General features: G+C 42.4%; 1 protein-coding gene across 1 annotated transcript; it reads right to left on the reverse strand.

The window, feature by feature from the left end:
• Nucleotides 1-3795: 3795 nt before the first annotated feature.
• shha (sonic hedgehog signaling molecule a) lies at nt 3796-12161 on the reverse strand. Its single transcript, XM_020602211.1, has 3 exons — nt 11600-12161; nt 7471-7732; nt 3796-5484 (listed from the first exon to the last, which is right to left on the reverse strand). The coding sequence occupies exons 1-3, from the start codon at nt 11897-11899 to the stop codon at nt 4793-4795; spliced, it is 1254 nt and encodes a 417-aa protein (XP_020457867.1). The 5' UTR covers nt 11900-12161; the 3' UTR covers nt 3796-4792.
• Between the last annotated feature and the right edge of the window lie 206 nt (nt 12162-12367).

Consider the following 12367-nt stretch of genomic DNA (forward strand, 5'->3'; position numbering starts at 1 on the left):
AGGGAGGCCTACCTGGATTATCGTTGTTTTTAACCGTTTGGATGGAGGTTTCCATCTCTGTGACGACAGCCGGGTTCACAGAGCAGACATGTAACTCTAAAGCCACTTTATGGCTTTCACTGCACCAAAGGTCATCCCAGCTTCTTGGCTTTCATTGTTTGGTTGGATTTTGAAAAAGACACTACAGTGGTTTCTTCATCTCAAATAATATGGTGCACCAAATAATGACTGAAAATCCAACCTGCTGAGTTTTATCAGAAATTGTAGACAGAGCATCTTGTCACGTGGTTTCACACCTATTATAATCGTATGAAGAAACTGTAATTGTGTGTCAATGTTCCAAACTTCCTGTCAGTCATTCTGGTGCTGTAAACTGTTATTTTGTTAAATGTTCGAATTGTCAGAAATGTAATATTTTCAAGAGATGGAATTTGTTACATTCTATACCAGAAATGGAAGGAAAATAAACTTTTTGGCATGCCCAACCTCACTGGTTTTGTTTTTATTGTGAAACTGGGAATGCTGGCACTTTGTGTAGTTCAGACCTCCTTCACTTCAGACCACAACAACAAAGGTCCTTCGCTCAGGAGTAATTGCCTAGACTAAAATGGGTGTCCCCTGAAGCAGTGGTCCCTGACCTTTTTCAGAAGTCAACCCTTAAAATGGGTTGTATACTTGATATTTAGTCATGACAGTCCCTTGGAGGTGTCCCGTCCTCAAGGTGTCAAATGTTTGGATACACATTTCACTGTAGTTCGGTGGGAAACGGTCCAAATCTTGGACTAGTAGTGTATAAAATAACAATTGCATAGTAAACAAGTGTTTTTTAAAAGTTTTATACTGTAGATTCCTAAACCTAGCCACCTTTTTCCTTGGTGACCACCTGTAATGTTTTTCATTTAACAGGTGCGCCTGATCAAAGGTCACTTAGTGGAATCATTTGTGTTGTAGCCAACTGACATGGTGTTGGTATACTGTAAATATCCCCATTTGACTAAGACCTGCTCAACTAAGTAGAGAAACTGCAGTCTATCATTACCTTAATACATGAGCGTCGGTCCAGAAACTTGTGAGAACTTTGAATGTATCTTCAAGTGCAGCTTGCAAAAACCATCAAATGCTATGATAAAACTGGTTCTCATGAGGGCCGCCCCAGGAACGAGAGAGCACTAGTGAAGAGGATAAGTTCATCAGTTACAAGCCTCAGGAATCACCAGATAATGGCACCTGAGATTAGAGCCTACATAAATGCTTCACATCTCACCATCAACTGTGTGACTCGTGTCGAAATGCTGCTACACAAGAGGATGAGAGCTGCATGGGCCAAGAAACACAAGGAATGGATGTTAGACCAGTGGGAAACTGCACTTTGGTATCAGGAATCAAATTTGAGGTTTTTGGTGCCAACCGTCGTGTATTTGTGAAATGCAGAGAAGCATCTGCATGATTGGTTCTTGCTGTCAAAAGTGGAAGCAAAGCCGAAGCTGGGTCTATCATACTGTATGTCTCCTGCTAACACTTTGTTTCCTACATAATTTGTATTTCATAAACTGTGTCTCCGGTATTATACAATGTAGAAAATGGTAAAAATCAAGAAAACCCCTTGAATAAGTAGGTGTGTAGAAATGTTTGACTGGCAGTGTATGTTCAGATCCAGGTCCAACAGGAAAGATCAGAAAAACACTAAACTAATTTGGATTCAAATTGAAGTCAGTTGTAAAGGTGTGATAGCTTGCGAAGGCTCAAATCCTTGTAGGTTTTCTTTCCCTCCAACTTACCACTTGCATCATTAGCGATCTGCTGGGTGCTCCACAGAGGAGTAAATGTTGACAGGAGAGAAGGAGTACTGCCATTTGTAGAACTCTTAGAAACTGGGAATTTTGTTTTCCAGGATGCCAGACTGTTCATGTTTGCAAATGTCAACATTTGTAAAAGCCAGTGTTGATCTCCAGCAGACTGGGGGCCCCCAGAGGGATTAGAGGAGGCTCTGTTTACCTGTTCTGTGGAATGCTGCCCTGCACAGACGCTTTTGTATCTGTCAGGGACCCAAGGTCACTGTGTGGGGAGAGATGGGCTGCTTTGTCCCTTTTCCAAAGTTTCCACCTCACAATATCAACAACAAAACACAATGTGGGAGGAGGAAATGGAATTCCTGTTCATGTTGCAACAGTGTTCAGAAGCTCATGTTCACTGGGCTCTTTTACCTTTCATAAGTCTGGGTGAAGAATGGGTTAGATTTTTTTGTTTAGAGCTGAAAAACTATTTTTAAAAAAGATTAGGTTTAAAGATTAACTTCTGTTTTCACTTCATAATTCCATTTGGACTTCTCCCTAGATGTGTCCAGTTATTTTATTTGAAGCAGTAAATCCTTTTTTGTTTTACCTATAACCCTGTAGATGCCTCAATATAAGATTTGCTTCTCAGTTAACATAAATAGCAGGTTATGCTCTTCAAATGAGTATGGTCACATTTCTTATAAAGTATTGACAGTTCACGACTGGAGAAAGGCTGTAACATTTTCAAGCAGTACTACTGGGGACTCACCACATGGTGTCGCACTTGTATATCTTATCAACAAGGCTACTTGGAGAAACTGACGCTGTAGATATGTACTAATACCACCACACCTGAAGAGGACCAGAACAGCCCACATTAGCCTCAGCATTAAGTGCTATATGCACACTATAAGTCCCTACGAAAATATTGCAGGATTATAGTGATTTGTTAAGATTAACAAATGTTTACCAAGCTGTGACTTGGGCTACAGTGACTGTCTTCTCTTGGACCCAACTATCAGTCACTGTAGATTCAGTACTGTACAAGCCTACCAGGCGCAAGGGGCCCCTGAACCAGAGCCTCTGAATGAGGTGACTGTTACCATTTTTTGTTGGAAAGTCAACCAACAACAATTAGCTGGCAAAATGAGTTTAAATGGATGCAAAACAGCCACACAAAGGTGCAAAATGAGCACAAGAGCATATAAAACGTCATATACAAAAACAAGTGAAACAAATAAAAAAGATGCAATGCAAATAAAATGAGTAGAAAAATAACTAAAAGGAAAAATCTGTTCTAAAGTTACAGATAAATATGGGTGCAAAATAATTATAACAAGATACTAAAGATATCAAAAGAAACATAGAACTCTCTTTCAGACTATGGCCTTACTTATATGTATTGGGGGGGGGCTTTTATGTGTCTCTGCCCAGGAGCCCCGTGTCTCCTAATCCGCCCATGTCGGTCACTGATGGAGCAATATCTGACCTCAACCACCAGACACCGAGAAGCAGATTTAGAGGCCAACAAGCACTCTTCTGTTTAATTTGTCTGCAACTTAGAAGTTATTTGCGGAGGGCAAACCTCGTTAAATTTGACATAGGCCCTCAACATTTCCCAAGCAAGCACAAGGTAGCCCAGTTCAAAGCGCCATATTTTCTCCATCTTGTAAAAGCTAGCAAACAGGGCGGAATTGTTTGCAAGGCAGGCCTCATTCATTAAAAGGCAAATGGCTCCTACATATTAATTATAGCCTAACCATCCAAAATGAATGCTCAGTTCATTATATAAGATAATTCGACCAAATAGAAAATAGCACTATGTCTAAATGTTGGCTGATTTATTTAGCTATTAGCTGTTTCAACAACAGATTTAAGACTTTAGCATGACAGAAACATGACTCGTAATTTCGCTCTTTGTGTTTGCCGTGAAGCTCATTCAGACAAAGACGTAACAAATGCAAGTTTGAATATTTTCTTTATCTCATTTTGTAATAAACATATAAATAATAGACATTTTTTGACACATCGCCCTGTTATGAAAGTTAACTGGTATGGTCTGGCTATAGAGACTATCCAAACTGTGCATCTGCCGCAGATCATTTCTATAAAACTATTTCCCTATTACAAAATATGAAAAGAAAAATACATTTTAGTACATTTACAGGAGTTATTACCTACTAATTTATTAAACGAAATTGTTTCAGTACAATTTTAACTGTTACTGAATTGTCAGAATCTGCATTTGATATTTTTCTCAGAAGAAAACAGAAAAATAGAAACAGCAAAGAGAAGCAGAGAATGCAGACATGAGGCAGAATATCTGTCCCTCTCCGACAACTAAAACGAACAGTTTCCAAAATAATGCAGTTCTTAATAAACCAAGCAATACAAGTTTTTCCAATACTTTCCCAACTACTGTATTTAAATTAAAATATATTCTCATATCTTACACTATTTCAAATAACGAAATGTGATTCGGTAGCGATCTGTTCAAAATCTAATTTACAATTCTGTGTATAAAAATATAATTTATGGAACCCCGCGAAGTTTGTTCTCCCCAAAATATAACAGTCAGTTGCACATATATGCACATATGAACATTACAACCTGTCAAAGTTACCTCCTTTCTACAGTTTTCTCTTTGCGCTCTTTTTTCTTTTTCGTTCTTTCTTCATCTTTCTTTTTTGCATTGGAGATATACAAAAATAGATTATGCACAATTTCCTGCTCACACCGTTTCAGAATCCATTCGTGTGACAGCAGCGAGTTCGCATGAGAATAAATTATTCAAGGGAAACTTGTTAAGGCTCCATTCGTTCTTTGAAAGGGGACACATCATGGAAAAGTCACTGAAATAAATATCCCGACTCCGCAGGGGCCTTTGTCTTGTTTGTCTGTTTGTTCTTTTTTTTTTAATTATCAGTATTTTTTTTCTTTTATTTTATTGTTTAATCTACTGAATAGTTCGAGTGGTCCTACATTTAAGTCTCACTCTGCTCCTGTGGCCAGAGGTTTCAACTCGGATATACTGACATCCCAAGTGGATGGATTGAGTGGCTGTCCAAGAACCAAGTTCCTAATTGATAAAGGATCTTGGAGTACCAGTGTACTCCGTCGTTCTGCGCACTGGCTTGAGGTTGGGAACTGAAAAGCAACGAGGACAGCCAGTGGGCGAGCCTGACAGGGGCCAGGGCCCAGTGCGCCAGGTCGTGGTCTTCGATCACTGCGTAACAAGACGCAAGCACCTGGTCCACTACAACAGTCCCCTGCACGGTCACTGGCGCAAAGGAGCCTTCGTGCTCCTGCGTGTAAATCCGCTTTACGCTCACTGGCTCGAGTCGACTTCTCTCGGCATCATAGACGAAAACCTTGTGTCCAGACTGGACTTGACTGGCGAAGATTGCCGTCATCCGCTCATCATCCTCCTCTTGAGTGAAGTTGCTTTGGCTGACGAAGAGGAGGTGCGCGGCGGTGAGGGTGATTTTCTGACCCGAGTCGGTTTCGATCACGTAGAAGAGCCTCCTGGTCGTTGAGTCTTGGTCTATGAACATTATGAAGTCGGTGTAAATCGAGTTTCCATCCTCATCCGCTGCCAGCACCTTGTCACCGGTTCGGAGGTCTTTCACTGCCTTCTTGGTGCCATCCTGAAGGCTGACAGTGGAGGAGCCTGGGAAACAGCCGCCTGACTTTGCTGCCACCGAGTTTTCTGTCGAAATAAAAGATTATACGGTTAAAAATTCATCTGGAGCTGTTGAGTTATTTTAAACCCATTTTCATGACACAGGATGTCCCCCAACAGCAATACATAGGGCTTTAAAACACGTTTAGGACTTAAGATATAACCACTCTCCGATTATTCCAGTCATGACAAACAACGTTCAAAAGGCCATTAAACTCTTTTTTGTGCCTCCACATATCATAGTTGGCCATATGCATTTTGCATAATGTTGCCTTTCGGCTCCCCGGTGCCAAATGCGTATTGGCTTGGCCCACGGTGTCTGAGTCGAGAAAAGTGAAAGCCTTGGCTCATCTATTCCTAATTAAAAACCCAATAAAGAGCAGGCATTGTTATTCTAAATCAGCTTGTGGATCGAGCTACTCTCGGTAAAGAACACTTACGCCTTTCCCAGCTACTCTTCCCATATTTACTCAGGTGCAGAAACCTCTATGTGACAATTCACACAAATAGGCGACTCACAACTACTATTTACCCAGTGGAGCCACTTTTCCAAGCCTCTCGAGTTGTAGATTTGAATTTAAATGAGAGCCCGGACTCTTAAATGCTTTCAGTTGTGCAACATCAATGTCCCCCCTTTCTACCACCTCTCCCTGCTTTGTTGTCAGTCTTGATGACAATAATTTTGGCCTTGTTGGAACTCTTCACATACCAGTCTCTAGGATCACACTGTCCTGCACAAAGGCGGGTTTCCTACTCAGAATTTGAGGCTTTTAATCTTCTTTTAAGATTCCCAAGCATGAAATAAGGTGACAACTGAAAACCAGATTTACCCCAACCAATTCAACATTGTTCAGCCAAATCCTTTTGGTAAAGTCGCATGACCCCTAATGACACGTCGGTCCGTGTGCGTTGAATCACAAATAAGGGATTTATCAATATAGTCTGAGGTAAGAAAAAGTACAATGGTTCATCAATCAGAGTGAAGAAATATTTTCTAAGCCCCATAGGTGTCCTGGAACTTAGTGAGGGTCTAAGGAAGATTATTTTATTCCAACACGGGCCAGAATAAAATCTTAAAATGAAAAGATGAATATCAAATCTAAGACAAATGAGATCAGAAAACAAGTTTTTGTTTTTCCTCTATATGGCCAAATCCAGAAAAAGTGAGTTAATTTAGCACTAACAACACATCTTGGTGCGTTTTATTGTGGTTTGCACTGATGTGTGCAAAAGCCCAGCGAATAAAACGACGTGTTTTCCTAGGTCACACCGAGGAGCCTTGTTAGTTTATGGTCGTGATTCCCACCAGGAGACAGTGTGGGGCGATGTAAGATCAAGAAATAAGCTGCATGGGAAATGCTTATGATGCCACAGGCAGGGCTGTGCCCATGCATCATTCACTGGAATATTTATTTACAATTTCGTAATTACCAGAATTCTGTGACGTCTGCATTTCCATTGTCCCACTAGATCCAAATATTCTTGTGCTTATAATAATTCAATGTCAAGAGTGAAGAATCTTTATTGTCATTGTGCATAGCACAACGATTTTTTTCAGCAGCTCTTGGCTTAAAAGAGACATTAAAAGACACAATGGTAACTTTATTTAACTATGCAAACCTTATAGTTTTGCAATATAAATTAATCGTACTTGCCTCCTGCCACGCTTGTTTTCCTGGAGCTAATTTGTCAACAAAAGCACGATTTTTTTATGTTTGCATGAGTACATGCAAAAAAGCACCTCTTTCGATTTTCTATTTTGAACCCTGATTACTTCATTACATAGGATATAATCTATTTTACGTTTAACTCACAAACAGCTGATGGAACTCACTTTGTATAAATCTTTTCCAGATCAGTCAGGGCTGCAGTCTCCCTGAACTGCGCCTGCTCTGTAAGCTGAATGAACTTTAATCATTTAGCTCAGGTGCTTTCCCCCCTTTTACAGTCAGAATCACATTACAGACTTTCTGCTGGTGTGATCAGGTGCTTCCCTGCTGCCCATTGCCATACCTGCTTTGACAGAGCAGTGGATGTGTGCTTTGGATTCATAATAGACCCAGTCGAATCCGGCTTCCACCGCCAGTCTGGACAGAGTGCCATATTTGCTCTTATCTCTGTCCGAGGTGGTGATGTCCACGGCCCTGCCCTCGTAGTGAAGAGACTCCTCAAAGTGGTGTCCGTCCTCGTCCCAGCCCTCGGTGACCCGCAGCTTCACCCCGGGCCACTGGTTCATCACTGAGATGGCCAGTGAGTTCAGCTTGTCTTTACATCTCTGTGGGAAGGAGAAACGGATCAATTGGGCACCTGTTGTGCCACACACTGGGTCTTAGGCCGTCCTGGGCTGTTAAGTGTTGAAAAGAATAGCATTCATTGACAAAGTCTTTTTATGTTGGCACATATTTGGCAATTATGATTAGAAGCTAAAAATAAATTGTATTGTGGTCAAGTAAATGAAATATTAAGCTGTTTGTGCCCCATGCAGACGTTTATTTATTCTATTTCCCCCCAGAAATACACTTTCTGGAAGGTTTCCTTGTTGTCTACTGTCTGCTATGTAATCATAACAATTAAAGATCATATATGGATTCCCTGAGGCTTCCCCCACATGTCCCCCTCACTTGACTCCCCCGATTCCTCCCAACTGAGGTGAAACACTGGGACTCTGATCCTTTGTCATTGTGCGCAGCAGCGTCAGGGGCCACATCTCGGGAAAGAAAGCTACTGATGAAATATTGAGGAGGTACCGCATTCGCTTCACTGGCCTGTTACATGTGGGGTTTTGGTCTTGAACAGGTGCGAGCAACGTCCCTTTCTGTCAAAAAGTGTTGCACTGAACACAGCGTGCATTCATTTATAAAGTCATTAGTTTATATTAAGCCATGAAATGAGTGAGACCATTCCTGGTTGCAACCTGTCTGTTTTTTTATAAATATGCAGACGTTATGAAGATGATCTTCAAAAGCACTGGCTGCCTTTCAGATTCAGGAGTTTGTCCTATAAATAAATTGTCGCACCCAACCTCTCTGTGGTCTCTCAGTGAAGATGCTTCGCCTTCTCCAAGACAACTATTCTCAAAGCTCAACCAATATGTCAAGTAAAACATCACAAAGAAGCTTTTCAGTCCAACCGTGGAGAGAAAGTGCCATTATTCTTCTCCTGCAAAGTCTTGGAAACGTGACATGCCTCCTTAAGTCGAGGTGTTTTGGCTGCTGACTGACAAACTTGTGAAATGTTCAGTGCTGGTATGGGCGCACACAGAAGCGTCTATGTGTGGCCCACTGTCCTTTTCCTTTATGGACAGCCTGGTGTCATAAAACAAGTATGTTCACACAGACAGAACCGCAGAACAAAACCTGCATCACCAGCTGTTTTGTGGGTATATCACACTTGTAGAATGTGCTGCATAAAACAGTTGCCTGAAACCTCACGCATTCTGAGTGGCATTATCGGAGCGCAAAGCCGTAAAGCTTAACCTGTTTATTAATTCATTTGGTCGTGTGCCGCGAATCAAGCCAAATTCTGCTCAGCCACCGTGAAGCTCAGCGGGGCGTCCCGGACAGGCGCTTTGTGCTCGGGGTAAAGTTGTTCAACAACCGCCCTCTTAATCTTTTCACAGATGATTTGGTTAGCGGAAACACTTATCAGCTACCTGTCAGTGCAAACAAGCTGCCAGCTCATCTCTTCGCCGACTCGTTTCCACTGTAGATAGAGAATGCATCCTCCTAACAGGGCTACCCTGAAAAATAACCCACATTTAAAAGCCAGTTTTACTTAGTATTGGGACTGTTCTTAGATGTTAAAAGTAATATTTTCCAGTGTGGGTGGCATGATTTTGCGGGGCACGTCAAGTACATTCTTCAGTTTCAAGACATTCTCTCATCACAAAATCAGCAACTTATTTTGCTTTACAAGTTGTGTCTGGAACTTCATTGGAAATAAGTGGAATTTATGAGTGAGCATTCTCACTGCTCCACGAGTTTCTACTGTTTTGAGACCGACAATATTTGACCATTGAATTCGCAGCTAGGATGGGCATTTTTCAGCTCAGCCTCCAAACAGATGCTTCTATTTACTCCAGGCCCCGATACACTCTCTGAAAACGTCTCTTTGGCAACTTTCCTGGCGGTGGGCTACGTGTTATTCGTTAGGGGAGTAGGGTTCTTATTCTACCGTTCCTTCAAATATCAAGCATTATAGTCTTGGCTATACCTCAGCGAACCGACTGATCATTTGCTGCACACATCAAAGGGAGCTACTGGAGGAACATTCACTGTTTCGTGTATGAACACAACATCCATTTTCTACAGCGTGTTGTAGCGAGCAAAGTCCACCGTACTGGTGCGTAAAAGTCCATGCGTAAAAGCCCTGTGTCCATACGTAAAGCAGTAGAACAGCGCAAACACCGCTGGCACAGCATAAATCCCCATATGATAATGCTTATTCCAGTAGCAGAGTAGTGTACAAAGCAGCTGCAGTCACTGTTTTGGTTGTACACGTTTTTATGCGGTGGCTGTGCAGCGGTAGTTAAGATAAGGACCTACTTTAACTTACTATGACCTGAGCAAAGGTCACAAGATCAAATGGCGTCTCAGGTCCAGACAATGTGCCTCAAAGCAATTTCATGTACATTCCACATTTAGAGACATTGGTATTTTCTATGAACGTTAAGATGCTGAATGGAAATAGGATGATAAACCAGACGCTATGAGCGTTTTTCAAAATATAAACCCGATGAAGAGAGAGAGAGAAACTCCCAAGAACTCTTAGTTGGAGGCCCCCACAGTGCCATATTTGTCTGAGAATCTCTCACCTCGTTAGAGTGATCTCATACAAATCTGCAAACACAACTGTTTATACAGCAGGTGGGGCATTTTACTCAGACTGAAAGCTTTAATGAAGCCATGTTCTTTTATATTGTCAGGAAATAAATAAATGAACAATGAAATGAAGCCATCCCTCTTTTTTCCTGAGCCCCTGGAACCTCTACGAGGATCCATGTGGGGGCTTCCTGACCCCCCACTTTACATCACATGCCAGCGCGTCTGTAACGTGATGGTCGGTATGACAACCTATAAGTGTATGAGAGACGAGATGTGGGGAGGGCTGAGACGGCACGCACAGTGAATATTTCATCGCAGCTCGTGCTCAAGCATGGCGCGAGGCACAGGTTCAGCGACTCCGGCGCGCGCTTGGCTTCATCACCACCTGCATTTTATTATTACTGAGCCAGTATCAGCCGAGCGCTTTTAATAATTCACCAGCATCTGAGTGCTAAAAGTCAAGCTGAAGAGACGCGGCATCTTGCAGACTGGATAGAGATCAAGACCACATCTCTCCGATGCATTGCGAGCCTCATCTTAACTGTATTGAACGATCATTTGATAATTAACTTCATACATGAAGACAGAGTGTTTAAAAAAGATGCTGTCTCTCATGCAAGCGCATTTGTAAAAGGCACCTCCGTCCCCGTGCGTCTTGCTCCTATGATTGACGGAGTCCCACCCATTTACGAAGACCTGAACTCTCTGAAAGAAATGTCACTCTTTTCATGCACTGTTACAAACATGAACATGCAAATTATAGCATCTTATGCAAGAAAATGTCTGAATGAGTCATGCCATGCATGAATAAGCCCGGCTGTTTGAAGCGGTGCGCATCCCGAGCTCTATGCATTCAGGTCTGGAATAAAGAAAAGGCGCTTTAAACAAGCTGTAACGTAGGACTCACATAACGTAGGGCAACAAATACTGAATGTCTCCATGAAATATAAGATAACATGAATGGGACACATGTTCAGCAAGAACATATGTCCCCGCACAGAATATAAATATAGATAAGAAGAGAAGGGCACATCAATATTTTAAATACACTGTCACAATCACGAAGGCCGTGTGTTCTGACTGTTCTGCTGCACATCACTTCTCCAGCTGCATTTCTACATTGGCTTCAAATCTGCGCCCTTTCAAAACTCATATTCTGGTGCATAAAGCGCATTTGCTTTTACAGTGAAGTTAAAAGGCTCAGTGTGGAGAGTTCAGCAGCAGACTTCACTTAAGGTGCGCAATCATTCTCGAGAGGTTGTTGTAGTGCGCAGTGATGGTGCGTTAGGACACGGGCAGAAAGGAAAAAAGCTCCTTACCTGAGTCATTAGCCTGTCGGCACCGGTGTTTTCCTCATCCTTGAATATGATGTCGGTGTTGTAATTTGGAGTCAGTTCCTTAAATCGCTCGGAGTTTCTTGTGATTTTGCCTTCGTATCTGCCGCTTGCCCCAAGGGTCTTCTCCGCCACATTGGGGATAAACTGCTTGTACGCAAGAGGTGTCAGCTTCTTCGGGTGCCTTCTCCTGCCGTAGCCCCTGCCTGGTCCGCATCCCATCCCAGAGGACACCAAGGACAAGCAGATGAGACCGAGCAATACGATTCTGGTCCAGCGCAGCATTTTTGTTGTTATAGATCTCAAACGAGTCACCGCGTCTGTCTCTACCGTCTGCCTCTCCCAGCTCTCGCAATGTCCTTGTCTCCTCCCCTGCTTCGCCTTAAACTGGCGTTTACCGTGGCAGGTGCGGAAACGAACGCCTCAGACAAAATGAAATAACGGGACACATCGAAGGAGGGTTAAAAAAAAAGTAGCAACAGAATAGATCTCTTGTCGAGCTGCAGCCGCTTGTGTGAGGCGACCGCTTTTACTGCTTTGTATTATAGCACCGATCTATAGCAGGGGAGGGACTTGATTGGCTCGCCTAGACAAACCCTCCTGATGTTATCCCACAAAAAAATCTTAAAAGATTTCTTCCACCTGCGGGTTAGCCTGTGTTGCGGGGAGGAGGGGCTGTTCCATGGGAAAACATCAATTATAAACCATCTTTTATCACCTTCCTATTTTCCAGATTTCACATGGAGGCAGAAC

Source organism: Monopterus albus, unplaced genomic scaffold, assembly GCF_001952655.1.
Source record: "Monopterus albus unplaced genomic scaffold, M_albus_1.0 scaffold55.1, whole genome shotgun sequence".
Taxonomy (NCBI): domain Eukaryota; kingdom Metazoa; phylum Chordata; class Actinopteri; order Synbranchiformes; family Synbranchidae; genus Monopterus; species Monopterus albus.

What these genes read in the sequence shown, in the direction of transcription:
- shha (XM_020602211.1), bottom strand. Translation starts at nt 11,899, where the DNA reads ATGCTGCGCTGGACCAGAATCGTATTGCTCGGTCTCATCTGCTTGTCC. An exon ending in CCGACAGGCTAATGACTCAG is followed by an intron (nt 7,733 to 11,599) that starts GTAAGGAGCTTT and finishes TCCTTCCCACAG; the next exon opens with AGATGTAAAGACAAGCTGAA. An exon ending in CCACTGCTCTGTCAAAGCAG is followed by an intron (nt 5,485 to 7,470) that starts GTATGGCAATGG and finishes TTATTTCGACAG; the next exon opens with AAAACTCGGTGGCAGCAAAG.